Source organism: Pithys albifrons, chromosome 6 (genome assembly GCF_047495875.1).
Source record: "Pithys albifrons albifrons isolate INPA30051 chromosome 6, PitAlb_v1, whole genome shotgun sequence".
NCBI classification, from domain to species: Eukaryota; Metazoa; Chordata; class Aves; order Passeriformes; family Thamnophilidae; genus Pithys; species Pithys albifrons.
The window spans coordinates 54,155,536-54,180,578 of NC_092463.1; the positions used below are offsets into that span (position 1 = coordinate 54,155,536).

The 25,043-nt window shown below is 41.1% G+C and overlaps 3 protein-coding genes across 3 annotated transcripts; all 3 read right to left on the reverse strand.

The window, feature by feature from the left end:
• Positions 1-742: 742 nt before the first annotated feature.
• On the reverse strand, positions 743-8,521 carry C6H11orf16 (chromosome 6 C11orf16 homolog). The gene is given in 11 exon segments (XM_071559315.1): positions 743-895; positions 897-929; positions 2,614-2,801; positions 3,246-3,278; positions 3,281-3,376; positions 3,379-3,543; positions 3,546-3,888; positions 4,624-4,887; positions 6,060-6,210; positions 6,985-7,103; positions 8,447-8,521. Coding segments are annotated over 11 exon segments (1,620 nt in total).
• Positions 8,522-9,791: 1,270 nt separating this feature from the next.
• On the reverse strand, positions 9,792-13,515 carry ASCL3 (achaete-scute family bHLH transcription factor 3). Its single transcript, XM_071558935.1, has 2 exons — positions 11,623-13,515; positions 9,792-10,659 (listed from the first exon to the last, which is right to left on the reverse strand). The coding sequence occupies exon 2, from the start codon at positions 10,652-10,654 to the stop codon at positions 10,115-10,117; it is 540 nt and encodes a 179-aa protein (XP_071415036.1). The 5' UTR covers positions 10,655-10,659; positions 11,623-13,515; the 3' UTR covers positions 9,792-10,114.
• An 86-nt stretch (positions 13,516-13,601) lies between these two features.
• Positions 13,602-24,343, reverse strand: TMEM9B (TMEM9 domain family member B). Its single transcript, XM_071558934.1, has 5 exons — positions 24,168-24,343; positions 21,980-22,071; positions 18,389-18,497; positions 17,294-17,428; positions 13,602-14,758 (listed from the first exon to the last, which is right to left on the reverse strand). The coding sequence occupies exons 1-5, from the start codon at positions 24,240-24,242 to the stop codon at positions 14,603-14,605; spliced, it is 567 nt and encodes a 188-aa protein (XP_071415035.1). The 5' UTR covers positions 24,243-24,343; the 3' UTR covers positions 13,602-14,602.
• Positions 24,344-25,043: the final 700 nt, after the last annotated feature.

A 25,043-nucleotide genomic window follows, 5' to 3' on the forward strand; every position in this document is an offset into this window, starting at 1 on the left:
CTGAATTATCCTCTTTCCTGCAGGAAATGAGTTGCTGAGCAACTGCATACTGCAGCTTATGGCCAAGTTCATATGCTTTAGACATGAGCAGTCTTGCTAACAAAACTCCCTGGCTGCTTAACTTTCCCAAAGGATCAGGTTCCACATTTAGAATTAATGATGCGACCTATATGGATCCGTCATCTTTTTGTAGCTGATACATCAAGGTTTCAGTAAATTTTCATCAGAACATAAAAGTCAGTGACTTGAATGATGGATCTCTAAGCATTTTGTTGTTTGTATCTACAGTAGCAGGTCTTTTACCCTCTGGCTACTTTCTCTTCTGCTTTAATCCTTAAAAAATGCTTTCAACTGTCAACTTGCATTGTTTCTACATTTCTTCTGGCTTTCTACAAACAGAAATTGCTTTGCTGAATTCCTCTGGCTCACTCCAGAGAACTGTAGATAAACTGCAGGTTTATTGGACTCTTGCTTTGCATCTCTTCAGGCTTTTAGCACTCATACTAGTTCATCTGATCTCTCCAGAATTGTAAAGTCAAATCCAAAAAATTCAGAATTTAATATAACCCCTTGGAGTAAAGAAAGAGGATGCTGAAGTTTGATGTGGATGGAAATAAAAGAGTTTCTCAGTATTAAAATTATATAGTCATCCACAAAGATATTCTGAGACAGTATCTAAATCAGAACTTGATTTCCTTAATAAATATAACACTGATAGAGTATAAGCAGTTTACCTGAAATTTCAGTCCCTGAATTTCATCAGTTGTACACGTACTGAATTCTGGTTGATCATGTCTCTGTTTTGTTACAAGTGAGCCCTGACATGGTCTATAACATCAAGTTTGTCATCTCCAATGCACGTCGGTTTACATTTATCATCTGATGCTGTTTTGTAATCTTTGTTTTTCTGATGCTGCAAAACCTTCTTCCTGGAGGACAGAAAACAAATCTCTCAGCTAAAAAAAGCATGAGTGTCTTTGTTAACTGCTGCTTTCCTGGCTGTACCTCTGTCTCACATAGATTTCATGGTGGTGTATTTTCTGTACTAGTACTAACTTTACTGCTGAAACACAAAATTGTACAGTAAGACCAAAGGATTTTCAGAAGCTGTTAGGCTTTGCTTAAAAACTTTGCTACTTTAGAAGTGAGGAGGATTGGTGTTGACTGCAGAGAGAGCATCTCTGGGAAGCCTACTGTCCAGCTTCACTTGTTTGTTGCAAGTCACTTCTGATGCAGTCTGTGTCATATCATAAAACTGCTTCAGCTATCTCAAGGAATAGCAATGTATCTTCTGGGTTTAACGTCACCAAGGGTTATTTTACATGAATAAAACTATGTCATTATACTCTGTATTACCACATTGTGTCCACTGCTGTGGCTCATGATGCCAGTTTGGGGCTAGAATAGAACAATTCTGTTTTCTTATTGGTTTTACCAAAAGGCAAATGGTGTCACTTCAGTGCACAGCTGTGGCACTTGCTAACATAGACCATGTCTGCCTGGAGCTCCATACTAGCTTGTAAATTCCTAGGAAATCAGTTACAAAGGTGTGTAATTATGATTATTTGAATAATAAAGTAGAATAGAAATAGGAAGTAGGAACCATAGAATTAATAAGTTGGTAAGCATTTGCTTAAAATGAATGCATATAAATGTGGGAATGTAAGACATCTTCTAATATATTCACTGTTCAGTAAAACATGTCATCAACAGATTCATCTTCTCCTAAATGTGCAAGTTTAGAATGTTGAAAGCTTTTTGCAATTAGCTCACAGTAGCAAGAGCAGGAAGGTTCAGAGGAGCTAATATTTGATTTCTGATATATAATTTATTAATTGTACCCCAGATGCTCTTGTGCTGACATTCTCTTTCATCTTCCACTTCTTTGTGTAAGCTTTTTTCTTCCTCTTTTCTGTGCTTGCATTTTAGTATTCATATTCTGATTGGTTTTTTCCCAAGTTTTCTAAAGCAGGAGGGCACCATGGCCAACAGAAACCAGGCCTAAAATACAGGATGTTGTCCTTGGTCTTAGCTGTGACAGTTTGCTTACTCTGTATTCCCCAGCTTCAGGTTAGGGATCTGCTGTTTAAACTGCTTGCTTCTTGCAAGGGGGTAAGAGAAGAAACTCAGTAAAAACTGTTTACTTAAGAATCTGCTTTTATCTTTCAGAGACAGAGATCGTGACTATCAGAATTTGACTGGCAGAGCTCAGCACCTTTCCAGATTGAGTCCTGTGTTTTATTGCTGCTGACAGTCACATCTGTCCAGTTCTAGGGCCTTTACTTCCATAGAACTTCACTGGGCTGTTGTCAATGGGCATTTGGCAGGTTTCTGAACTGAAATCTGCATTATCGAATGCTCACATGGTTACTGTCATAACCATTTCTATTTTATGAAGTAGCTTCAGCCCTTCCTTAGGGTTTGGGGACTTTTGTTTTGTGCTAGTGGAGAGGTTTCCTACCTATCACAGAACTGGGGGATGGCCTCAGCAAGTAGTTAAGTTAGAAACAATGTATTTTTCTTGCCATCTCCCAGACCATTAATAAGAATATTTTTTCCATTCAAACAAACCTCAGGCTTATGTAACTACAGTATTAATACAGATTACCTTACCCCCAATGATGGCTTCAAATCCTGGTCTCTTAGGATTTCTTTCACTGTGAATTGCCCTCTGGGAAGCTGCTCCATAGTTTCAAACATTGCACTCCAATTACTTGGCGCCACATGGGATGTGTCCCCTGTGAAGATGGCTTGGGAGTCCAGCTTGCCCTTTGTACATGTGCTGCTGCGACTGCTGAGCCCTTGGAAGGAGTCAAATTGTATCTAAGAGAGAAACTAGAATTGAAATGGAGAAACATTCATTTCAGAAGGGAAAAAAAGGCAATTTAAGCCTGAAAGGAATTATTTCAGGTTATCCTGCATGGACTAGCTATGCAGGTTAATGAAGATGTTAGCATCATAGAAGGCATAGGAAAATGATGGGAAACAGACAGGGATATCTGTGTTGCCAAATAAAATTAATTATTGTGGTAGTTTTCCATAAGATGAGCTGCTAAAAGAAGAGCTAGCATGCCAGATGAAGCAGCAGAAATATTGGAGAGGGGGGAGCATTGTATTAGAGACATGCAAATTTATAGCATTAAGACCAATCCAATAACTTACAGGCAAGGTGATTGCCCTACCCAGACCATATTTGGTTTTGTTCCCTCTGACTGCTGCTTCCCTGTGGGGATGTTATAAGGTACCTGAATTACTGGAATGTGACTTGTGGTGACTTTTTTCCAGTATTTCCACTCAGGTCTTGCAAAATCCTTTAGCTTCGGCTTTTCAAGACAGCCATAGCCTCTGTTAAGAGCACTGTCCACCACAGTACTCTTGGCTTCAGGACCTACTCTGAATCACAAGAGGAAGATGTTGCCTCAGCTGCAGCTGCATCTTGTTTTGTGCCTTTCAGTTCTAGAAGGCACGGAGAGGGCTCACTGCTGGACTCTGTCTCTTCACATTTGTTCTGAGAGAGCAAAGATCTGGATGGAAGAGGCCACCGGCCTCAACACAGCGGTGTCAGGAGCAGATGCACCTCACACACACTGAGGAACAGCAGATGCCACCACCACAGTGGTAGTGGAAATGTGGCCAGCAGGGTGAGCAGAGCAAGCACTGCCTGGCAGGGCTACCTAGAGCGCAAACAGGAATCAGGCCTGGTTTAGGGCTGCAGGGAAAAGTACAAGAGTTAGCATCTAGACTTTCTCTGGGCTTCACCCTGCTAGTGAAGGGCATGTGGATCATCTTTACAATCCTCTCCTACAGCCTAGGAGAGATCCACAGAGCCACATCACATGCGAGTTTCACTGCCTTGTCATTCCAGAACTAGACTGTAATTTCTTCCATCTTCTGAGGCTGTTAAGAGAAAAAGTAAGCAGCCATAAGCATCTGGCCTGCCTGGGCAGTGCACACACACAGATCAAGCTTTGTAGCTTTGTACATTTTCTACTCCTGTCAAGCAGCAGGATCAACTACCATCCTGCTATAGCATCTCACCGTAATGTTGTGGGGGTGGAGGAGCAGCTACGGCACCATCATTAAAACAGCAGGCCTGACAGCATCTTTCCCCTCACAGTTTGTCATCAGGTGAACAAGAAAATGTTGACTGAGTAATATTTGTTGTTACTGCCAAAGTTAGCAGCAATGCTCTGAGAAAAGTATTTTGGTAAGTCAGTGGAGCTTGACAGTCAGGCAGGGGAAAAATGAATGAGCTGTTGAAATCTCGTATGTTTGGGTGATAAAATCACCCCCAGATGCACCATTTGTTACAAATTGAGCATTTAAGCTCAGATGGATGCTTCCTGAAAGTTGTCTTACTTGTATCCCTCATGAAAAGGCCACAGTCCAGCACATGGCAGACACAGCCTTGTCTCAGCGAGACACAGACGATGATATTTTTATGGGTCACAACTTCCTTAGGGTCAGACTGATGAGGTTACATACAAATATCCATCAGCTCCTGCAAGCTTTAAGCAACACTAAACTGTACTCTGTGCAGTGTTATTCCTGTGGCAGTAGCACTATGACAAGAGTTTATTATGACAAAGGTTTATCCAGACTATCTAACTCATGTTCCAGAACAAGACAAGGAGAAAGAGGGCAACACCTTTCTTGCCGTGTTAAGGGGTCCCTTGACTCAGTGCCTGTGAGGATGGTTCCTGGGCCATATGGGGCCATATCTGGCTCCCAGGGTGCCAGCACTTTGTCTCCAGGGACTAAGGAGTGCTTCATCCCATTCACATATTCCAGAATGTCATCCTTCACTGTTTTTTGCCCATACACTGGATGCTTTCCATGTCACACAAGTGGTTTAGCAAACTCTATGAGGAACATGTCTCTCTCACTCTGTTACCAAGAACAAAATAACAATTCCAGTGAAAAACAGTCTATAAATGTGTCAGGTCATGCAACCTTCAGTCAGAGGCAAACCTGTGCCGCACGTGACTAGGCCAAAACAAGCCTGAACAGCAGCTAAATAGTGTGTGGTGTTAATCCAGCATTGAAACAGTCAGAAAAACCTCTGTGAGGCTCACCAGAAAGCAGGATGAGCGAGGCGTATGTACAGAGTCACTGCCACTAGGATCTGTATTTTGTTTCCCAAGAGAAAAGCTACAGACAAGTATAACTGGATTTCACAAACCATGCCATGTGTGCCAAGTAACAAGGGACACTGAAGCCATTCAGACCTGTTCTTCTGTCATGCCCAAGTTCTTCCTCATTACATACAACACTAACTCTGCCTCTTGCAGGGTTTGTTGGGAATTTTTATTTTTTTTGTACACTCAGGCCTGTCAAGAGGCTTTCCATCAACAATGAAACGAGGCACTTCCCTGTTCTTGAGAAAGAATAGGCTCTTTTTTGTGTTAAGTTTGAAGTGCTAACAAACTAATGAATTAAAGCTTTCACTAACATTTCTGGAAAGACGCTGAGCAATTGGTCTGTAGCTGACTCAAACTGGGTGTGTGTACATAAAACACTAACCCTTTTCCTGTGCTATTAATGGCCATGTGTCTATACACAACAGCAGTCCATACACTGCTTGCAATGGCACTCAGGCTGTCTGAGCCTGGCTCAGTGGGCAGCACCAGCAGAGGTGGGGGCTGCTCCTGCAAGGTGCACAACAACACTGCTTTCACCAGGAACTGGGATTTTGGGAGCACCCATCTTCTGCACAAGATGAAGATCTCTGAAACACTGCTCACTGATAGGAATGGACTCAGTAAAGGAGGCTGAGCAGAGCACAGTTCTGATCTTTTGTTAGTTTATTGTTGCCTCAGGCTGTGCTGTATGCAAGATGTTCACATGGTGTGTTAGGCAGCAGGAGGTGAGGACAGCCTGAAATCAGGCATGTTGGGAGCTTTATGAATCAATATAACCACAAGCACCAGCTGTCCTGGTGATCTGTTCTCTAATTCATGTACCAGCTGAAACAAAAACTGCTACACTGAACTCGGGTGTTATGTGAGGACTGCCCTTATTACACACACCCACATTACTGCACAGCAACCATTGCTCACCTCTATCTCCTCTTTTACTGTCCCACAGTAATAAAATCCATCTTGTTCCTTTCTCACCAGCACAGGCACATTGCTGTCTATGTTCACTGCTCTTCCCAGTATCTTCCATGCAAGGCCATGGGAAGGGAGACAGTGGCTAATCCACTGGCACCTTGAAGGAAAGAAAATGGGTCAGCACCGAGAGAAATAGTTTCTGTAGGTCATGAAAAAAGAGTTCTGTAATATTTAAGAGCTGGATCACTCCAACTCATTTCGTAGCACTCCCACAGGCTGAAGAATGTGGGAAGAAACAGAAAACTTGCTTGTGCTGGAACAATTCCTTGATCTTGAAAAACATGTCAGTGCTTGCTTTTACCCAGATTTCTTTGATTTGGCATTTACGGGAAATGAGACAGAACTCTACTGGAATCCTGGGCCAACACTACCTGCATTACCCCTTTGCAGTTTACATGGCAAGAAAGTCCAACCCTTCTCCAGCAGAGAACACAGTGTAGGTGTGCTCAAGAGTGCTGCAGCTGATGGTTTACACTGAAGCATTCCAGCAACAGCAAAGCAAAGAAGTAAACAACTAAGCTGCTGGTTGATGACGGGTTCAAGTTAAAAACTGGAAAAATAATCCCCTGTCACAAAGCACTAGAAATATTTCACAGAAGAGGGCTGCTAACACAAGATGCTTTTATTTGTCTAAATAATATCATAGGAATGTTTCTTTGATAAGAGGCTTATTCAGCCTTTGGTTTTCATAATCTCCAAGGTAGTAAATTACTTCAGTTAGTGCCATCTATAAAACTGCCAGTGCAGGGGTGGGAAAGCTCAAATGATGTTCAAACTGCTAATGTCTTAATCTGATACACCAGCCTGGTTTATCCCATTAGGTATCATGGAAAAAAACAAATCACAGACTCAAACAGGAACTTGATTTTACCTCTGGGGGATGAGGGTCTCAGCAATCCAGGCAGAATACACTACAAAAGAACTCCTGCAGCAGGGGTTAACGGTAGGTACAATGCTGGAACATGAGAAGTTGTCCAGAGCTGGCCTCACCTGTGGGCAGGAACACTTACAAATGAGCCATTCTTGCCAAAGCAGCAACCTGCAGGACTTGGTGGTGATCTGCTGACAGAAAAGAGAGCATTTCTGACATAAGCAAATGCTTTCCAGTGTACCTCAAAAACAGTAATTTTGATTAGTTGTTTATTTAGAGACACTGAATTCAGAATATTCAAACTGGCATTTGGCCAGATGAACCCATATCATTGACTTCAGCAATCTTCAGTCACCCAAATCCCGACCTGGAAGAGGGACAGAAACACCTTGGGAAACTACAAATGCTCTGGAAATGTCCAGAAAAATAATAATTTTTACTTCTCTCCAACATTTGCTTCCCTCTGTAACATCCAGCTCTCTCTTCTTATATACTCCCCTTTAAAGCTTTCTTGTACACAGTCCCAGGCAAACCTTCACTGTTTTACAAGTGAGACAGAAATTACAGCTGAAGTTGACAAGCTGAATAAACTTGACAGTTTTTGAACATGATGTTAGATTACAGTTGCCTGTTATTTATTTATAATGATGTATTAAGAGATGTATTTTGATCTTTCAGCTGTCCTGTCATGTTTTATAACAGTAGGATTATGGCTTGCCATGAGAACGAATGAGATGCTCAGATGTGACAAGTGATAACTATTCAAAGGCTGTCATGGTAAGATCAATTATGTGATGCTATCTCTGGCAATTTCAAAAGATGTAGTAGACAAGCTTCCATTCATTTTCCTTTTTCTTTTGTTTAATATTGCTTAGAAACATTGAGCATGCTTAGGGTAAAATTTCCATGGGAATTCAACAACTTAAATTTTAAGTGCTTTATTTTACAAAATGCATTTTAAGCAATTTGTAAAATAATTTTTGTTTAGATGGTATTTTGTCTTTTCCCTAAGAAATATGAATGGAAAGTCTTTTTTATGGAGACTCCCAGAGATACATAATTTCAGAAAACTAGCTCAGCAAACCCAGCAAAATGCATCTTTAAGTCAGCAAATCAACACAATATATCCACTTGTTCCACAACACCAACTCCCCTTTTATAAAACCAAAACAAGATGGAATTAGTAAAACTTGGTGAAGAAATTCAACTATCACTTCTACATGAAAGCACATTTTAAAGCTATTCAGCACTGTTACTGCTGAGGGCAGGGACCGCTATTTCTGTACAAAACAGGGCACTGACAAAGGCAACTACACTTATAGTTTGAGATTTTTTTTTCAGGATAACTCCAAATACTTTGACACAGCAGTGTCTCAAACTTACCAGCTATTGGCAACACTACATTTGGTCAATTTTGATTTAGTCTGAATGCAGAAGTCTTGCCCTTTTGCCTGTTGGACACTTGGAAGTCTTTTGCTGCCAGCGTTTCCCAGTTGATATTGAGGTTGCCACAGTTGTTCCTTCCAGGATTAGACATCCTGACCTTACCAGTTAAAAACCAGTGGAACAGGACTACGTTTACCTGCCACATTCACTCAGTTTTCAACTCCCTGTGGATTTAGATACTGCACTGAAAGACTGCAGTGGTAGAGAAGGGGTTGTAAGAGAGCTCAGTGTCCTCTTGGCCTGCTCTTGCAGAGCAAAAACCAGAATCAAAGCTACAGTTCAGATTTGGGGGGAGAAAGCCCACCACCATGGGCATGACAAATAGATTGGTTTGAAATACAAACAGAAAGGTGGAAGCTGAGACAAATCAAGGTCAAATAGCTTTACAACTTTCTCTTTTCACACGGGTAGGGTTGGGGGGGGGAAGGTTTAATGAATTCTACCCCTCTCCTATAAAGTGCCTATCAAAACATGGCAGAATAATACAGAAATCTACCTGTTAATCTCTGCTGTGATCCCTCAGCTTCTTTTCCTCCCTAAAATAAAGACAGAGTTAACAACTGGGGTTTTTTGTTTGTTTAGTCTTGTGTTTGTGTGGGTTTTTGAAGGGTGTGTGTCTGTAACACTTAATTGCCTTTTGTAGACATTTTTCAATTCACTGCTATAAAAAGAATGTAACAGGAGCACAACTGCAATTAGGGACAGGGATACATCATGTGAGAAGTCTGTAACAAGTTTTTTGTACATTCTACTGCACAGACTACATGCTTTCATGCTGTCAGCAAAATTGTTTAATATCAGTAGTATGTTCCCCCTACATAGAACAAATATAAGAACAATTTTACCAATTATGAGCTAAACTCTCTTCATCAGCTTCACATAAATCTATTCTACAACACTTAACTGAAACCACCAGTAGTAGAGGAACAAACTGGGAGGTCGGGAAGACCACTCAGACCTTAAACATCATCAGTCGAAGTCCCCAAAAATTTTCCCTCCCCAGTATTCTTCATATTCTGTATGAGCAGTCCTAGTAATTTTTAAGGGCAGTGACATCTGAATAAGAATACAACTTTTCACAGTAATTAGGCTAAGTCGACAGTTTTCAATGTGGTTGAAATACTAATAAGAAAACAATGAAACAGCATTTACAAAACTTTATGCTCCCTTCTACTTTCAGTCACTGTGCTTCAGAGAGCTGCTACTCTATCTTCTCCCTTTCTGCTGCCACCTAACAACACTCCTTGGAACCTTTAAAAGGATTTTTTATGAGAAACACTGGCAATCATGAATCTTTTAATAAAATATATATGAGAGTAAACCAGTAACATTACCAAAAAAGAGAAGAATCTCAGTCCGATCAGTAATTTTATTTTAAAGCATGCAGGTTGTGATGATACATACAGTTACTTCACACATATAGGTGTTACATTTTTAGCTTGGTGACAGATTTAGAAATGTATTCCAATTTTCATGAATTAACTTAGGTCATTCAGCTGAGATTTTCCCAGTGGTCTTTTTCATATTTAAGTGTAGTTACTAATAGCAAAATCAAAGTTCTTGTGTGGGCTGATCCTGACGTGTGCTGCGATCTGCTCCCAGGATGTTCCAGGAACATGCACGTCATTAACAGAGTGGCTGCTGCGTTCCCAGACATGATACCTGTTGCTTCATTCGGAACACTTCAGATTGTCTTCAAAAAATGGTTCTGTTTGTTAATTGCTTTAGGTGCTTGGCTTGGCTCTGTGACATTTTTTCCTGCCACTTCAGAATCACTGTACAGAACAGACTGTAGGTACCTAATGTATTTTATGGCAGCACGGAGGGTCTCTACTTTGCTGAGCCGTTTCTCCAAGTATTCCTTTGGCAGGTGATGCCTCAGCTTAGCATAGCCTTCATTGACACACTTAACCCGCTGCCTTTCCCTCTCATTCCTCTTCCTGATGAAGGCCGGCCCATAGGAGTACTCATTTCTGTGGAAACTGGAATGGGGCATTTGGTAGGGAAAGGTGCAGGGCTCACTGTAGAAGTTCTCTGTGATGAGATTCTCAGACATGAAAGGAAGCAATGACAAATCTTCAGAGCAAGTGACTTGGTTTGGTATTTCTGGGTACACATGAAAGGTGACCAGTGGGTCGGCACAGAAAGGCCGAGCCAGTTGTATGCGCTGAGTCTCAGCACAGATGAGGTTACAGTAGCTTTTGCCATCCATCATGTTCTGCATTTAATCTGGAAATACAAAATTACATAATAGTTTAAACAACTCGTACTGAACAGTAGAAGAAACCTCATCCAAACTTACCAACACTTGGCATCACCAGCATTTTCTAGACAAGATTTTGAATGCTTTGTGACATTTCAGAATGGTGTTAGAAGATCATCAGACAGAGCAGCCAATTTCCCATTTGAAAATACAGAAAGTGTAAGTCAACAACACTGATTAAAATAATTCAGCAAGCAGTCTCCTCTCAATTCACATGTAGAAATTAAGAAAATCTATGTACTCGACACAGGTCTAGCTTGCTTCAAATCCACCAAATCCACCAAAATCTAACAGAGATTCTCTCCATCCTGTTCTTCTCCTGAAAAAAATTAAATCTACAATTCCAGTAAAAGACTCCCTATTCATATCAAAAAGCCTTCAAAGACAAATTATTTCTTCTATTTATTTCATGTCTCTTTTTCTAAAGCACATAGATTTCACAACAGAAATCCTAGGAGTTAAGAATTCATTCATAGCATGCTGTTAGACATGAGTCAAAGTCACATGCATCTTTAACAGGTACTTCTGCAGGTAAGCTGAAAGCACGAACACACATCCATTTCACAAAAAAAAAAAACAGAGGTGAACATACGCTCATGATAAAATGAAAATAGTAGCCCCTCGTCTTTCCCTTTTCTACTTACACAAGTTACTGTCTAAAAACTTTCTACTGGTAACAACTTCAAAACACTGAGGAAGAAGAGTTCACTATACAACAAAAATAAATTTTATAGCAAAACATCCTTACAGAGCAAGAAACCAAAAGCAACAGAACTCCTCAAAAAGAGATACTTGCAGTATTTGTTGCTTAGTAGTGACACTTCTGCTGCATAACAGCATTACATGAAACAGTTACCTGCTGCTTTACTATCTGCACCAAGTGCAAAATGAAGTGTTAAGAACATTTTCCTTGTAGAGCAGAGACTCACCAATCTTCAGATGAAAGTAAAATCCAAGGAAACAAGAGGTGCTATTTTGAGTGATGAATACCTGAAAATACCTGAATGATATTAAAAAAAATTAATGTTCCATTTTCCTTACACCTTACTAAATAAGAGATCAGATTAAACAGGATTCATTAAAAAGCTATGGAAGCCTTGTTAGTAGATGGCTGGTAGAAGATATTTACAAAAACATTGATACTCAGTGAAGATCTGTGGCTAGATACAGCAAAATGCAAGTCTCTTACCTGAATGATGTAGCTTGTTCCGCTGAGTCAATGACTGCTGCAATTTATAGTCAATTGACAACATGCAAAGTAGCTTACAGTTAGATCTGCTCATTTCTGGTTGGGCTTTTCCACCCACACCACAGCTATGATGGCAACAAAACTTGGCATTAAGGGCTAGAAATTTTGAAACTGTTATTGTACACATCCAGATTACCTGAAAAAGTAATCAGGAATGTACTTTGTTACAGTTTACTAAAGCAGTATTTTCATGTATTGGTATTTCATACTTTAATGTTTAAATATATCATCTAGAATTGAGGTAACTATTCACCATCAAGGCATAAGCAAATTTTCATAGCTTCATTTTAAACACAGAAAACCAGCATTTATTAAGAAGAAACTTGTGATGGATTTGTCTCTGTTAGAGGTGAGGACATGTATTTAGTTAGCTTAATGCCCTCAAATTTCATCTTCATTTTACTGTACTTATGGGAAATTTCTTTAGTGTTAGGAAGTATAACACCACATAAAAGGTGAATATATGTAAGAAGAGATAAGATTTGAATACAGAATGCAATTAGTAGCAAGACAAACATTTTGAAGTTTTGCTTAAACTTATATAGTACGGAGCAATCAGTCTGTATAATCCCATGTACACAAGTATATAAATGCTACATATACCAGTATGTAGCTGTCCAACTTGTACAAGTGCAAGGGAATAGGACACCTATCCTCAGAATTCCCACATTTTACAGGAGTATCATGACACTTGAGACTATTTACTATTTGGCCCTTTTATCAGTATAACCACACAAAAAAATCCAAAACCAAAACCAAGTTTAGCTTAAAAATTTCCTAAGACACTAAGATTAGAAACACTTGATCTACTACCAAGTCAGCTACATACACTGAGTCTTGTCTTCTTGAAACTGTAGCCATCAAGGAAACATTCTGCTGCTGCACTTGCGTGGGGCTTTCTTTGGCATCCTCTGTCCTGTGCCAGCTTCAGGCCTCGTCAGAAAGGCAGCCAAGGGGTAGAGCATCTACCAGGACTGGTACAGAGGCACATACTCAACCAACACACTGCATTATTTTTCTTTAGGGGACCCTGGGTACTTCACTTTTGTAATTGAACACCATCAACTGATCATCACTCCACTCATCAGGCTGGGATATTGAACACAGTATCTGAACACAAGCCTGGATTTGTTTTTCTTTTCCTGTCAATCCTTGTGGGTTTTGTTTGTTTGTTTGTTTTTAATTTAAAGCTGGAATCCTGTGCATCTAGTAATTAGCCACTCCTCCAGATGAACTGTTTTGGAAGACTGCAGGAGTGACATGAGAATGAAGCTCTGTATCTGCAACAGAGCTCAGTCAGTGCAGACGTTATGGGGCAACTGTGTCTCCATCTCTCACATGACAGCACTACACAGGTACAGTCTGTCCCCAAGGCTGTGGACTAAGCAAGCCAAAACTGCACCCAGAAACATATAGCACACTTCCATGCACCACTTCCTTCCACACTGGAACTGAAAATAATGTAACTACATTTGAACAGCTACATTTGAGTCTGGGATTAAAAATTTTTTTTCAATTAACAAATTGATGAGCATTTCTTTATCTAATCACTGAACAAATGCATATTTCTACTCTGAAGCATTTTTAGAAGTGCTTTTATAGATGGGATTTACATGCAGCATAATAGGGACAAAAATGATGACAAATTGATAATGCAGATCCATTTTTCAAAAATCAGTTTTATCTTTAATTGTTACATTCCAAAGGGGATATATGAAAGTTAGTAATCTAGCAACTGTATACCTCTTAAGAGAGATGAGTACAGAGTCACAGATAAAAAAATACACCTTACTCCCAAGATGACAGGTGCTAGAGAAAGTATGTGCCTTACACCATCAATCCAGACAAATGCAGGAAGATTTTTATAATAAATATTTCATCATATACTAACTCCTGAGACTTTACCCATGAAAAGAAAGGGAAAGAGTTTTAAGAGCTATCCTATACCTACAACATATTTAGCTATTAAAGCAAAATAGAACAAAATAACACTGTCTTGATGTGCATTGCATTTGAATTTATCTACATCACAGTACTTGAAATATGCAGCTCAAAGAGTCAGTGTCCATTATGTTTTACCTTAAATCTGCAGACATCACTTGCCATACAAGCATCTTGAAGGTACGAGTGCAAGGAACCAAATGATGAATACAGCCAACCAGGATTTCATTCTCTGATATAAAAACTACACTGCAAGACTTCGATTTCCAGTACCTAGCATTAATCAGCAGAAAATCCAAGTGTATTTACAAAAGGTCTTTACATAAAGTGATTAGTGAGTTGAAAGTAATTACTGTGTTCCCAGGTACTTTTTAACCACATAAATAGTTGAGAGAAATATATAGTTAAAAACCACCATAAAGTCACAACGGTTAATAAGGTACCACAGTGACAACCCAAGGTATCTTAGGTTTGTTTTCTTTTCAGTTTCATTAGTAAAAGCCATTTGAAAATGTAAAGATGTTAGCTTTTGGTTAACTAATCTTTTTAAACTGCTTCCACTCCAGTACATTCCTTCAAAGTTAAATACTATTTTTCTTTATTTTTTTTAAATCAATAATGAATCATTCAAGAAAACTCTTCTGAATTGGCAGGATCAGGAAGACATGTCAGCTCTTTCCATTAGTCCACTTCCCTGGAGTTGTTTTACTGAGACACAATTAACTCAGCACAACGTGATGGTCAAAGACAGACTTGCGCTGCTCTTGGACCTGCAGCTTCCAGCGCTGCTGGGCATATTCTACTTTGTTCAACACGTTGGCACGGCTCCGAGAACGAGCCAGCACATCGTGGGCATTTGCAAAAGGCTGGTGATCCTGGAATGGCAAAAGTTAATAGTTAGACCTCAACAATTCCAAAGAGCAACAACATTAGTCTTTGTGTTGTTACATTCCAAAGGATGCGGGTTTGTTTTGGTTTTGTCTTTTTTTTTCTTTTTAGGATAAACAAGCTGTTTCAATAAGCAGATCGGTAATAACGACCAAGCAAGTTTTTGAACTGTACTTCAATTTCTCATTCACAGTAACTTCCACAGGTTTCCCAAACAGACCTCACTTAGTACTGTCAAACCATCACCTGCTGTCCAGAGACATCACAGGGAGCTGCAGGATCAGAAACAGCCCTGCATCCATTAGCAGCTGATGGGACAGACCCAGGCACTGGGAGCCTCCCGTTACTGTTGTAAATGCACTTCACTTTAAAACTGAATCTAAAAGTGAAGACTCTGCCAGCTCTTGGGCCGTTGCTGGCAGGCAGTTCAGGATGTTCACACACAGGTTCTATATAAAACCAACACACTCCAATGTTTACCAAACTAAGGCTATTGTTCTGAGCTGTCTAAAAGCACAGTGTCAATACAGCTGTTTAAGTGACAGAGCTCAACAAGAACTGAGTGCTTGTTTTACATTTACTCTGTCTGTTTTCTAATAATACCTCTAAAGCTTTATTGTCTTTTACTAAATAAAACCAAGTTATGAACAGTAGAATTTGGAACTGAACTTGTTTGGCTACCCAACTGTTTTGGACGAAGTCATGCTGCTAAAGCTAAGTCAAAAAGCATCATATACACAATGCTTAATGAAAAATAATGTGATTATGTCCAGTGTTAAATAACTGTCTTTTTGTATGCCTACATTTCATAGCATTTTTCAGAACACTTCTGAAGACATTTATGTTAATGGGTACTTCATTTGTGACATGACTGTGTAGAGCAGCTTAATGACAGTTCTTAGTTGTACAGAGATTATAATACATTATATCTATTGACATGATTGCTGCAAGTCCCAAACCCACACAGGAGCTTCAAATAAATATGCTCAGAGAACAACAGACAATCCCTGACCAGAAGAGCTATAATCTCACCATAAAAAGTTATACAGTTGGATTTAACTAGAATGGGCACTTAACAGGTGACAGATCATTCACAGAGAAACAAAATCAGAATAGCAACACAATTCTGCCATGAAACAGGCGGTGGGAGAATGCAGGACAAGCTAGATGTACTGGCCTTCCAGAAAAACAAGAATCTCAGCTCAAAGGCTAGCCACTCTCAATTTCTATGTAGACAAGGGGAAAAAAGAATTTAAAAAGAAAGAGGACTAAAGAAGTAGCTTGCATTCATCAGTTGCCACTGCCATCAATAGGCAATGAGAAAGAGCAAACATACTGGCTTGAAATTCAGCCACAAAAATCAGCACACATGGTATTTCCAAAGTGTGAAAAGAACACTCAATAACTTGCAAGAGGGAAGGCAAGGATGGAGATCAGGAACCTTAAATGATGTTACATTCACTGTCACAGATGAAGGATAAGCAGGAAGGGAGCAACTTGAAGTAAGTCTGAGGTATAGCATACAGCACAAGTTCACTTAATTCAAGTAGAAACTGCCCAAGATGATATAAGAATTCTCTTTGACAGAGAAAAAGTTGTTCAAATCCTTCCTTTCCAAAAAAAAAAAGAAAAAACCCACAACCCCTCAACCCAAAATCCTCTTACACATGACTGGGAAAATCTTAGGTTGTCAATACAAAGACAGTTGGAACATGTCTACATGTAATCAATCCCCAGGGAAGTTCAGAAACAGTGGGAGATAGCCATCAGCCATCTTCACTTTAAAAGGTATTTCTGTTCAGCAAGGGGGTTATTAAGTATACAAAATGAAGCATTCCCAGAGGTAATAGTTTTCATCATTTGTGCTTTCTTTCTGTGCCTTGATTTCACAACAAAAATACGTGATTGCTACCCAGTGCTGGACATTAGGAAGACCAGTAATGACAGAAAGTGCATCACTAATGGACTACTCCCCTTTTCCTCCCAAAAAGGGCTTTTCTGGTCTGTTGCAATACACTGTCACATTCTGATTTCTAACTGTAATTCTAAGAAATTATTTCAACATCAATGACTATTTTACTTCATTGTAGCAATTTCTTCTTGAATTTTTAGCATCAACATACAAACTGGAGCAAAAGAGGATGCAACTACTCTTTCTTTTGGACAGAGCAACCTAAGCAGTAATCAATTTGCACAGATGTGATTACCATCAAGACTCTGGATCATTAACACTGAGGAAGTTGCAGTCCTATACACACCTCCATTCCTACTCTGTTTCTTCTCTGTGAAAATAATCTGTGCCTAGAGCTGGGATAACTGAAGCTGTTCTCCCCATACTACTTTCTAGACCAGTGAAAAATGCAAGAGTGGCTTCACAGAAGTCATCACACAGCCTTTTTTTCTCTCCTCTCTTCAGGGAAAGTATTTGCCAAAAAAACCCTTCTCATCTCAAGTAATTTTTTATCAATTAACCATCCCAATCTTTATGCTCACCAAGTACACAAACACTCTGGTGAACTCACCCCAATGTCTTCATCACTTTGTATGAGCTGTGAATGTCCAAGGAGACGTCTCTTCAGTATTGGTTCCACCAGTGTGAGGTACACCATGTACAGAAGAAGTAGGCCCAAAATAGACAGGTATATGATGATTGTTACCTACACAATGTAAGCACAGGTTAAGCCAGAATTGTGACATTCCCCCCACAACCTCACAACAGGTAGCAAGGACCAAAAGAAGAGGAGTACACCCAAAGTCTGATCTTTGGCAGTGTCACCAGATGACTTAAAACTCACAAAGAGTGGAAAATCAACAAACTACAATGTGATATTAATGAGTTTGGGGCACATGTGTATTAGCTTGAAACAGTTCCTCTTAGTGAGACCTTGCTAAAACTCTTACACTATCCCTCTTAAAACAGATCAGTGTTACAAATCTCCCCTCAACCAAGACAACTGCTCAGTCTGACCATTAAAGCGGGGTTACTAATCTGGGGCATCACCCCATGATGTCCATTCTCTAGAAGAGATCTGCATTCAAACTGTCACCAAGCAAAGTGGGAAGGCATAACAAAATACCAAACTTCTAAAATACAAACTAAAGTGGTCTGTGTTATCAAAGACTGTAAGATACACTACACAATCTATTCACCCAGTGCAGGGATCAATGGCTCTGACAGAATAAGAATGTGAAGAACACAGAAAACATCTGTTGGAACAAACACAGACAATTTTCCCCTTTTTTACCTTGCCAATGTACAAAGGAAACTTAGAGTAAGTAAGGCAGAGGAGTAATGAGAGGCCCTCTAAAGTAACAAGAAAAACAAAGCCTAAAACTTGACAAAATGCCTTAGAAGACTCAGAATTTTAGCAAGGTGTAAAGCCTAATCTCAAACGTAGAAATCTTCATTAAAGGGGTCTCAAGTTTGCTTCTTCAGCTATAGTTTAACACTATTGTTACCACTTAAGATAAACTGTAAGCAACTACTGTGAAAAAGGTTAAATCTTAGGCTGCATTAGAAAAGTTTTCCCTTTAAAAAGAACAAGTGTCTAAAAGCCAACAAACAAACTTACTAAACAGTTGAAGTATTTAATACATGCCAACAAAATTACATGTACCTTAATTGTGACAGAGCTTCTCTCTTCATACTTGCACTCACAACGTAAGCAGTACGCTTCTACATCAGGCCCAGGGACAGGCATAGGCTCCACCACATGAAGACAATCACTGAAAAAAGAAGGAAACTGCCCAGTCACTTCTGAGCTGGTTTTAGCTTGGCTGTTCTACTATGCTGCAAGAGCTTAGAAGCCACCTTTGCCAACCTCCAGTTGGTCTAAAATGGAGGTATAACTAAATCACTACTCCATAATTATTTCACTTAAACAAGAAATTCAGCTATTGACAAGCTGCTAAACAAGTTTTAAGACCCTTCTAACTCAATACAGTGTTTTCATTTTTCATGAAAGTATTAAAGCTGTTAGCAGAACAAGTCCAAGGATATGAATTCAGCACAAATGCATCGTTTGACAACAGTATCATGAACAGAAGTAAATTCCAGCTATTAATTCCACTCCTTTCTTCACCACAGTCAAAACAGCCTTATTCTATCCTTCCACTATTTGAAGGGAGATTAACCTCTCTTTGACATTCATGAAGTTCTTTCTTCTTGCCATCACGAGGTACAGCCATTGAAAAAAAAAAGTCAGATGAGTTGTTTCTCTAAGCAACAAGATAGTGAATAAAGAGCCTTCAGCTTCCAGCAAAAGCATAGTTTGAGTTAAAAGATTACAAAATGTAAGCCAGTCTGATGTGAAAGAGAGTGGCTGACATTGCTATGGGCACTCTATACCATAGCACTAAAATCCAGCTGCCATGACACAACTGCTTCCAACAATTTACGTCATTTTGGTCTTTCTGCTGACTCAGATTGGCTATTCAGAGTTCAGACCCCAGGATCCCTGCAGACCACTGACAGAATCCAAATCCTGTTTTGCCTTTATCCTGGTTACCTCAGTGTTAGCACAGTCAGAAGCAGGTAATGAAACAAACTGCCTCAAGTGACAGCAGCAGCCTAGAACTCAACAGTCAGCTGAGCTAAATTACAGCACTGCAAACACACGGCCAGGCACTGTTTTCTTTTTCTTCTTCACAAGTACAACTACTGAGTGCAAAGTCACAGTCTCTGGAGAGGAGTGGAAGGTTTAATTTTCTTATTTATCTGAAAGCAGAATTACATTCTCCTCTGTGGAAAAGTGCAGCATTCAAGCTGCAAAATCAAAAATACATGCAAATTATAATCTATGCAATTGCTGTTCCTATGACTAGAAGCTTCCATCGATATGCTGAAGTACAGCAGAAATCTTGTATGTAGCTCAAGTACAGCAGTAAGTCTGTTACTGAGAATATAAAAAAAATATTAACATTGACTTTTTTTCTCTCCAGTTCAGTGTTTCAAGTTGCTAGGAAGCATAAAATCTATGAGAACCTTAGAATTGTGACCATGTGTTTTCTTGGACTGTGATTCCAGGGCAATTTTAGAGGAAAATACAGAAGGCTGACTCTTCCAAATTATTTTCCTGCTCACCTGCCTCTACATTACCACCTTGTCCCTTGCACACACAGTAACAGCAAGGAAGCAGTCAGTTCTTCCAAAGCAAGCTGGGCTTGTCAGAAGAGCAGCTCCTGCACAAACAGGTTTCCAGTTCACTCAGCTCATCCACAGGGAGCGTCCTCCCTCCGCCCATGGCCACAACACCACTACAGGCCTGGAGAGTGTGGGTGTTTGTACTTTGAGCTTTGAAGTGGGTTATTTAACCCTGCAGACACACAGGCACTGCTCTGCTTGCCCAGCACAGGATGGGATTGACTGGAACAGTTCCCAATCTGACTCCAGAAGGGTCAGTGCTTTCAGTGGTGTCAGAGCACCTCAGCCCACGTTGATGTTCATGTAACGTGCTGTTTGCCAGCCTGAAGCCAAGGCACAGTCCACTCCAAGTGAGAGAACTGAAACATCATGATCACCTAACAGGTTCAACACTAAAAATTAACTTTTCACTTTATGTCTGGACAAGCCAGCAGTAAGTAGTCACTATACTGTACATAATTCATAAAGACACTGAAAATTTATCTGGCTTGTCTCAGGACTAGCTGATCTAAATAACTAAAAGACAGTGCACCCCAGCCAGTTCTGTTCAGTAACTAATCACTCGCACGGATGCAGGAGCCAAAGTACAGCACTGAATTTGTTGATTTTATTGCACATAAACTAGCAATCAAGTCTTTCACAAGTGGCAAAAAGATACCTCAAACAGAAGATCAAAGCCATAAAGCATTCCCACATGGTTCCTTAAGAAATAATCTCAACAAAACAAGATTTAAGATAACAAAATTGATTTTTGAGATTCTGTATGCAACAGTATGTCATCATAAAATTAGTCAAGCTTTCAAAGGCAATTTTTACTTCAATGAATACTAATATTGATTTAATGGGAAACAGGGTCTTTTCTGCTAGTAAGGCCCACACTAAGCAGTACCCACTAATAAAAAAATCTATTTTCATTTGCAGAGTGAGAATTAACAATAAAACCAGTAACACTGCTACTCTGAAATGGCTGCTGCAGCTGGAATTCTACAAGTATGTTTACTTGCTGCAACTTAATTTGTCATAGTAGGACTAATGATGTTAAGCTATTCATGTGGGACAAAAATCAGTCATTTTGATTGGACAGTATGTTTTATGTTTATTAGTTCAGAACAGTTTCTCTCAGTTCTTCTGTAAGTAATTTAATAAGTCAAGGTACAGCTCTACATATCTCTGTATTAGTGATTTTATTCCTGTAATTATTTTTGTTGGCCTACTGAGGAGCATGAAATTTTCATAATCAAGATAGCAAACTGCTGCTACTCATCAGATTGAAAAGTCTTTTATAAATTCTTAGTACAACTGAAAAAGAGTCAATACATCAAGAAGTACATCACACTTTCACAGGATGACCTAAGAATCTCTGAGCACTTCCATGAACAACACAACTCTAAAACAAGGTGTTTTGATTGTAGGATTCACACAGTGATACTCCAGCTGAAATTACACATGGGAGCTATGTCAATGTAACACATCACTGTCAGCTCCCTCATCCATGGCCACCCACATCAGTCCTCAGCTTGGAGAAGAGTCTGACATGCCATAGGTGGCCTAAGTGATACAATAGAGTACGTTTGCAGGGCACACAGATGCAAAACCTTTCTCTTTCTCTCTGCAAAAAGTGTTGTCTGGCTGCAATTCTCAGCAACACAGAACTTCAAAACAAGTGTCTAAATGACTTGATGGATTTCGAGTGGAGCAAGCAGGGACAGCACTCCTAACTCCAGTTCCAGGTCTGTGCTTCCTTGCCTTTACACCATTTCAAATCACTGGAGTCAAAATACTCTTCTTCCCTTTTACTGCTTCCAAGTCAAAATAAACAACTAAAGATGCAAGCAAGCAAACCAAAACAGGGGGCAAAACCCATGGATTTCAAGCCTTGTCCCTGGCTAGAGCTGAATTCTGGAGTACTTCTGGAAGAAAAGTTCCAGTAAGTTATGCAAGAGATATAATTTCTCCTGGCAGCACCATAGGAGAGTCAAATATAATCAACACAGAACAAATCTTTAACCAGGAACACATTTTATAATTTTGTATCACACACACACACACACACTCACACACTCACCAGTCTTTCTGTGAAACATTTTTGTTGTAAATATGGCCGGAATGGTCCTTGTAAGGAGGGCAGATGCATTTACACCGAACATCCTCAGAATTCTGTAAAGTAAACAACAAGTTTAGAACAAATTATCATCAGAAACCAAGGATACAGAAAGCACTCTTCACAAAATACATGAAGTATTTAACACAAGCTACTTGCAACAATCTTTGAAGTTTTACTCAGGATTTCCTACAAGTTTAAGAACAGCCCTTCAAAATAACTAATCGAGCAGAGCAACTTTCAAATACTATCATTTCATTCTTCTAGAGAAATATCTGGAATTTAAGTTAATTCTTAAGAAAAAACACATGAAGAAGTTGCTGATGCTGGTTACTCAACTATTCATCTTATGCACAACACAGGGAGGAGCTTATAATGAATGAAATGAAAGAATACTAAACCCAAATGGAAGCGGCAAAGAAAGCTCCATGGATAACTCTGTCCTTCCTGGCCACAAGAGAAACTGCTCTGTAAGGAAAACTACTGGAGGGACTAGTGCGACCTACGGTCCTCTTGCCTTAAACAGCAGCAGGTTACTGTGACGTAGAGAAAAAAGTACAAAACAGGGATTCCAAACCAAGGGAAGTTAAATGTGAAAAACTATTAAAACTTGTAAAAGAAAGTTTTAGAGAAATGAATTAACACTTGCACAACCAATAACAGGCACTGCAGAAAGAAGTGAGTTATGGATTGTTATGGATGGCAAGAAAGAAGCAGCACCGAAAACATTTAGATCACTACTAGGGAAAATGGAATTTCAGGAAAAGATCACTGTCTAGTGTATTAAAATAGAACAATTCATTCCTTTCTCAAACTGCCTATGAAGAGAAAATCCTGTGGCGAGAACAGAGATGGTCAGCAAGTGGATACAGATATAAGAATTCTCAAATCCAAACCCAAGTACTTTATTTGAGCAAAGAATAAGAGACAGAGAATAAACATGGCTTATCTAAAGTTCAGGGCAATTTCTAGTAGCATTACAAAAGAAAGTGTGAACAAGTATTGGTAATGAGACCCTACACTGAACAATCAAGTCAGAGTAATGCTAACTGGGCATAGGTCAGTTGGAAAACCTTGACTGCATTATCATACAATGGTTTGCATTTGAAGGGACCTTAAAAAAAAATCTAGTTCCAACTCTACTGCATTCACAGGCAGGAACACCATTCACCAGACCATGCTGCTCAGAACTCCATCCAACCAGGCCTTGAACACAACCAAGGATGGGGCATCCACAGCTTCTCTGGGCAACCTGTTCCACTGCTTCACTACCCTCTCTGTTAAGAATTTTTTCTAATATCTAATCTAAACCTACCCTCTTTCAGTTTAACACTATTTCCCCTTGTCCTGCCTCTACATGCCCACGTAAACAGTCCTTTTCCAGCTTTCTTGTAGGCTCTCTTCAGGTACTGGCAGGTTGCAATTAGGTCACCCAGGAGTCTCCTCTTCTCCAGGTTGAATAAGCCCCATTCTGTCAGCCTTTTCTCACAGGACAGGTGCTCCAGCCCTATGAGCATCTTCACTGCCTCCTCTGGACTTGCTCCAACAGGTCCACGTCCTTCTCATGCTACGGACTCCAGAGCTGAACACAGTACTCCAGGTGCAGTCTCACCAGAGCAGAGTAAATATACATTATAAACCAAGTCACTTATTTTCTCACCACAGAAAAGCCAAACGGCTGATTATCGGTTAAAAGGGGAAAATTAAGACACGCAGGTACTCTGACAACAGGAAACACTAACAGGAAACACGACGTTCTTCGCCAGTGACAGCAGGTAAGGTCACAGTTCCAAATACGGCCCAGCCGGGCCGGGCCGGGGAGCGGAGCCCGCGGTCCGGCGGCGAGCCTGACGCAGCCCCGGCAACAGCAGCTCTGTCTCCACTTGTAACTTCGTGTGCCGGTGTCCCCAGACACCGCGGCAAAGCGACACCAATTGCTACGAGCCCCAGGCTGGCCTGGCCAGCCGAGGCCGGGCCCCACTGCCCCGTGCAGGGCAGTGCCCGCCTGAAAACAGCGCCCCGGCCTCCCTCGGGGCGGCGGCGGGGACGGGAGGGCGGAACGACCCGCGGGAAACGAGCGCCCGGCGGAAGGAGGGCGGGAGGGCCCGGTACCGGGAGCATCGCCGCGACCTGCTTCCCCCGCCCCGCTCACCTTGGCCTCGGCGCCCAGCCCCGCCAGCGCGGCCAGCGCCAGCAAGGAGCAGAGACGCGTCCCGCGGACCGCCATGTCGGGCCCCGCCGCTCTATCGCCGCTTATCGCCGCTCTATCGCCGCCGAGCCGCCGCCGCCCGGCGCCATCACTTCCGCCTGCCGCCGCCCTCACGTGAGGCGCCGTCCGTGCGCGATGGCGGCACCGCGGGAACGCCGCGCCGCAGGATGGTTCCGGGGCGCGGGCCGGCCGGCTCGAGAGTATTGGTGGAAGCGGGGAATCACCAAGGCCTCTGTGATCATCGAGTCCAACCACCGAGCCAGCACTGCCACTGTAACCCCTGAACCACAGCGCCAGACCCAGACGCCCCTTCCACACCTCCAGGGATGGTGACTTCACCATTTCCCTGGGCAGCTATTCCAATGCCTGACCACCTGAACTGTGAAACATTTGTTTTTAATATCTAATTTAATTCTCCTGTCTCAGCTTAAGGCCATTTCCTCTGGTCCCCTCACTGCAGAAGAGGCCAGTCCTCTCCTCACTTTCAGGAGGCTGTGGAGAGCCATGAGGTCTGTCCTGAGCCTCCTCCTCCAGGTTAAACACCCTCAGCTGCCCCTCACAAGATTTGTTTTCCAGACCTTTCACGAGCCCTTTGCTGGACACACTCCAGTATCTCCATGTCCTTTTTAAAGTGAGGGGCCCAGAACCAGACACAGCACTCAAGGTGTGGCCTCACCAGCGGCAAGAACAGAGGGGCAATCCCTGCCCTGGTCCACTGGCCACCCTGTTCCTGATCCAAGCCAGGTGCCACTGGCCCTCTTGGCCACCTGGGCCCACGCTGGCCCTTCCTGAGCTGGCTGTGCCCAGCACCCCCAGGTC

Excerpts from the sequence above, each read along its gene's own strand:
- ASCL3 (XM_071558935.1), bottom strand. The coding sequence starts at position 10,654 with ATGCAGAACATGATGGATGGCAAAAGCTACTGTAACCTCATCTGTGCT.
- TMEM9B (XM_071558934.1), bottom strand. The coding sequence starts at position 24,242 with ATGGCGGTCCGCGGGACGCGTCTCTGCTCCTTGCTGGCGCTGGCCGCG. Across the intron at positions 17,429-18,388 it reads GAAGCTCTGTCACAATTAAG|GTAACAATCATCATATACCT; the intron begins GTACATGTAATT and ends TACATTGTGTAG. Across the intron at positions 14,759-17,293 it reads AAAGTGATGAAGACATTGGG|GATCACCAGCCTTTTGCAAA; the intron begins GTGAGTTCACCA and ends TTGCCATTCCAG.